Source organism: Athene cunicularia, assembly GCF_003259725.1.
Source record: "Athene cunicularia isolate RWA chromosome 2 unlocalized genomic scaffold, athCun1 chr2_part1, whole genome shotgun sequence".
In the NCBI taxonomy this organism is placed as follows: Eukaryota; Metazoa; Chordata; class Aves; order Strigiformes; family Strigidae; genus Athene; species Athene cunicularia.
Genome location: NW_020799095.1, coordinates 33,177,383 through 33,180,538, shown reverse-complemented (window position 1 = coordinate 33,180,538; position 3,156 = coordinate 33,177,383). Strand labels below are relative to the sequence as shown.

Here is a 3,156-nt window from a genome sequence, read left to right as displayed (position 1 = left end):
GTATAAGAGACAGCCCCCCCCCCCCACACACACAGAGAATTGCTGCATATTTTGAAGTGGTGAGGGAAAGGGAAGAAAATACTTGTTTGAAATTTGTACTGATATTTAAATTCTCAGACCATGTTATTCCTGGGATTATTGTAGTCTAAATCTATGGAATTTTGGAAGTTTTGCAAATATGACTAAAAATCTGATTATGATAACAAATCTGAGGCAATAAAGTAGTACATGTGGATCAAATGATAGATAAGAAATAGAGACTTGCTTTAGCGGGATTTAAATCCTTCTTTTGTAAACCTAATTTCAGCTGATGTAAATTTCAGCACATTTTTAGCTATCTGGACATATTGGGGGTTTTTTTACATGGATATATCCATATTAAAAATAAATGTATATGTACGTGTATGTATATATATGGGCTTTTAAAACACTTATGTAGTAAAAAGACAGTGAAGTTTCCAAATCTTAAAACATTTCCTCTGCCTGCACCCTCCAATGTAAATAATGCTTACCGTGGTGAGAGACTTCCTCTGGGTGAACCTCCTCTGCCAACAAGGCTTCGGCTATTATCTCCGAGATCTTGATCTGCAGTGTAAATATTTCACAGCTGATAAATCGACTCTTCGTAGATAAGAGTTTTAAAGCTGATGTAGATATTTTTAAAATACCTTAAATCTCAACTTCTATCTGTAGTTACTGCTGAAGAGTGAATACGTAACTAGTTTAAGATTGCTGAACTGTAGCATGTAAGGTGTTGTCCTTACACATTTCTGAGGCTGTACCAGGCCATGGATTATGTTCACTTCTTTCATTCCTTTCAGTTTTACAGCACAGAAGCGTGGTTTGCATTTGCAGTACCCTCCCCTCAGCCACTTTTAATTTGTACGGTGAAAGTAATGAATCACAGCTGTGGACAGCTAATCTGTATGCTTATCACAGCAAATCCTGATGCTCTGTATTTTTTTAACACTTTGCATCCCAAAACAACTCATAAAGTATATAACGTATTAAACTTACCGCTGCCATCTAACAACCACACATTATTCTGCAAATTTACTGAAAACTTTATGAAAGCGTGTAATTCACTAATTCCTATTTATAAGCAGAAGCATAGGAAAGTCCCCTGCTAAAAAGGTAGTAAAACAAACAAAAAAGGCCTCATTAAATATACCAAAACGTTTTGCTTGGAAGGACTCAAAAGGGTTATTTTCCCTATGGCCTCTCAATAAAATAACCCTATCTGCCCCCTTCAAGGCTGCCCTCCCCCTATTCTGAGTCAAGCGACCTCCGACCTCTTGGAGGGCAGAGACATGACTGATCCATTCTTGGTAAACTGCTAAACTCATTCCCTTCCCCCAAACAGGCATGACTACTACGACATGTCAACAAATCCTTACGGAGGGAATGAAACAAAGCAAAGCCAGAGGCTCATTAAAACTGTAGAGGAGAGCCAACGGTACAAAATGCCAATCGGTAAATATTCACCAGATTATTAAACGCTGCAGAAGTTCTCTAACGGGATCTCTTTCACACGAAGTTGTATGTAATGCAATTTCATGAATTATGCAAATAAAGGTTTAAACTATTCACGGCAAAACCCAGAGCTGTGTTACTCTCGTTGCAAAGAGCTCCGAACTGAACACATCAATCACAGAAGTCACAGGAGACATTGTTGCATTCCTGCCTGCTGATGGCTCTGCTTAAACATTTACATTAAAAAAAAAAAAAAAAAAAAAAAAAAAGGTGGGGGGTGGGGGGCGCCTGCAGGCGGTGAAGAAAACCCACACTGTTCTTCAGGACAACCGAGAATTTACTTCCAACACATAACTACATTATACAGACATTTAACAGCCAAATGCTAAGCGGAGTTAAAAAGTAAAATTTAACAATCTTTTCAAAAATACTTAAGCCTGTAAAGTTGCACATTTGTCACCAGCAGCGGGAACCTTACCTGCTTGGCTGTTTTCAGACTGAGCTATAAGTGCTGCCATTGCTGAATTTGGATTCAGCCTATTGCCATACATGTGGGATGGAGGCAGACTGAGAGAAGATCCAGGTAGAGTGTTTGCCTGCAAGAAACCAATTAAAACTTGAATCCTTTTTTTTAAAAAGGGGAAGAAATGCTAAATATATTTTAAAGAGCTTTCCTAATGCACAATGATTAGTTTTTTTTAAAGTTGAATGATTTTCAAAAGCTTCATGTATTTAAAAGAAACCCCTATTTTTCCTCTGTGAGTACAGAAATAGAATTAGAGTACTTTGAAAATATACTGGGTTTTAAAGTGTGTTTTACTTGTCATTGGCTGTTAATTTTAAAAAATCCCCTAATAAAAAAAAATTACTGTCACAAATATTAAAAATACGTAAATTGCAGTTTAAAACAACAGCAGTGTAGCAGGATGGGTAGACTTCCTTGCAATCCTTAAGTATACACTCAATGCTAGGACTTAGTAGCATGGCGACCATGTGGTTATCCTACTAATTATTTAATCTTATTAAACCATTTACAAAATAAGGGCAGGTAGACAACAGATGTCTCACAAATGCTTGGGTTCCTTACATCACAAGCCGGCTGTGGAGGTCAAAAGGTCCAACTTTCAGCTCTATAGTTTAACTACACAGAGCCATATTTCCTTTGCTAGACTCCATCATTAGTAAAACCTGCACACTATTTTGTTACTTCCTATTTTGATAGACTTGGAAGCCTGGTGTTTTTTTGTTTTGTTTTGTTTTTATTTTAAAGAACGCAAACAGCCATTACAAGTATGTTTTCTATACAATAGGGGGCTCACCGAATCACAGCTTTGCCCTGACCCCATATAAGGAACTGTATTTTTGGCAGTTGGCCAGCTCTACTTATTGAAGAGCTCCCAAAGTTTGTGTTCATTCATGTTGCTAACCACAATTCTGAAGGTCTCTGCTGGGACTTGTGCCAAACAAGCGAAAATGAACCCTTAAACAGATGAAGCTAAGGAGGCTGGCCAAAATCTTGCATAATCCAACGCAATAAAAATACCTTCTTCCTTGGCTGCTTATGCTTTTTCCCTTTCGAAGAAAAGATTTGTGTCAAATGCTGAGTTGCAGAGACAGGCAATCAAAGAAAAAAAAGGCACGTCTGCTTATTAAAAAGGCATTTTCCTACCTGATGAAAAAATT

The 3,156-nt window shown here is 37.5% G+C and overlaps 1 protein-coding gene across 8 annotated transcripts in view; it reads right to left on the bottom strand.

Annotated features, from left to right (window-relative positions):
• MLLT10 (MLLT10, histone lysine methyltransferase DOT1L cofactor) overlaps positions 1 to 3,156 on the bottom strand; it is a 127,223-nt gene that overhangs the window by 17,986 nt on the left and 106,081 nt on the right. For all 8 annotated transcript variants that reach the window (XM_026841950.1, XM_026841949.1, XM_026841952.1 and 5 more), the window contains 2 exons: positions 1,952 to 2,069; positions 513 to 585 (listed from right to left, as the gene is read on the bottom strand). In XM_026841950.1, the coding sequence (XP_026697751.1) occupies positions 513 to 585; positions 1,952 to 2,069 (191 nt within the window). The remainder of the gene's footprint in view (positions 1 to 512; positions 586 to 1,951; positions 2,070 to 3,156) is intronic.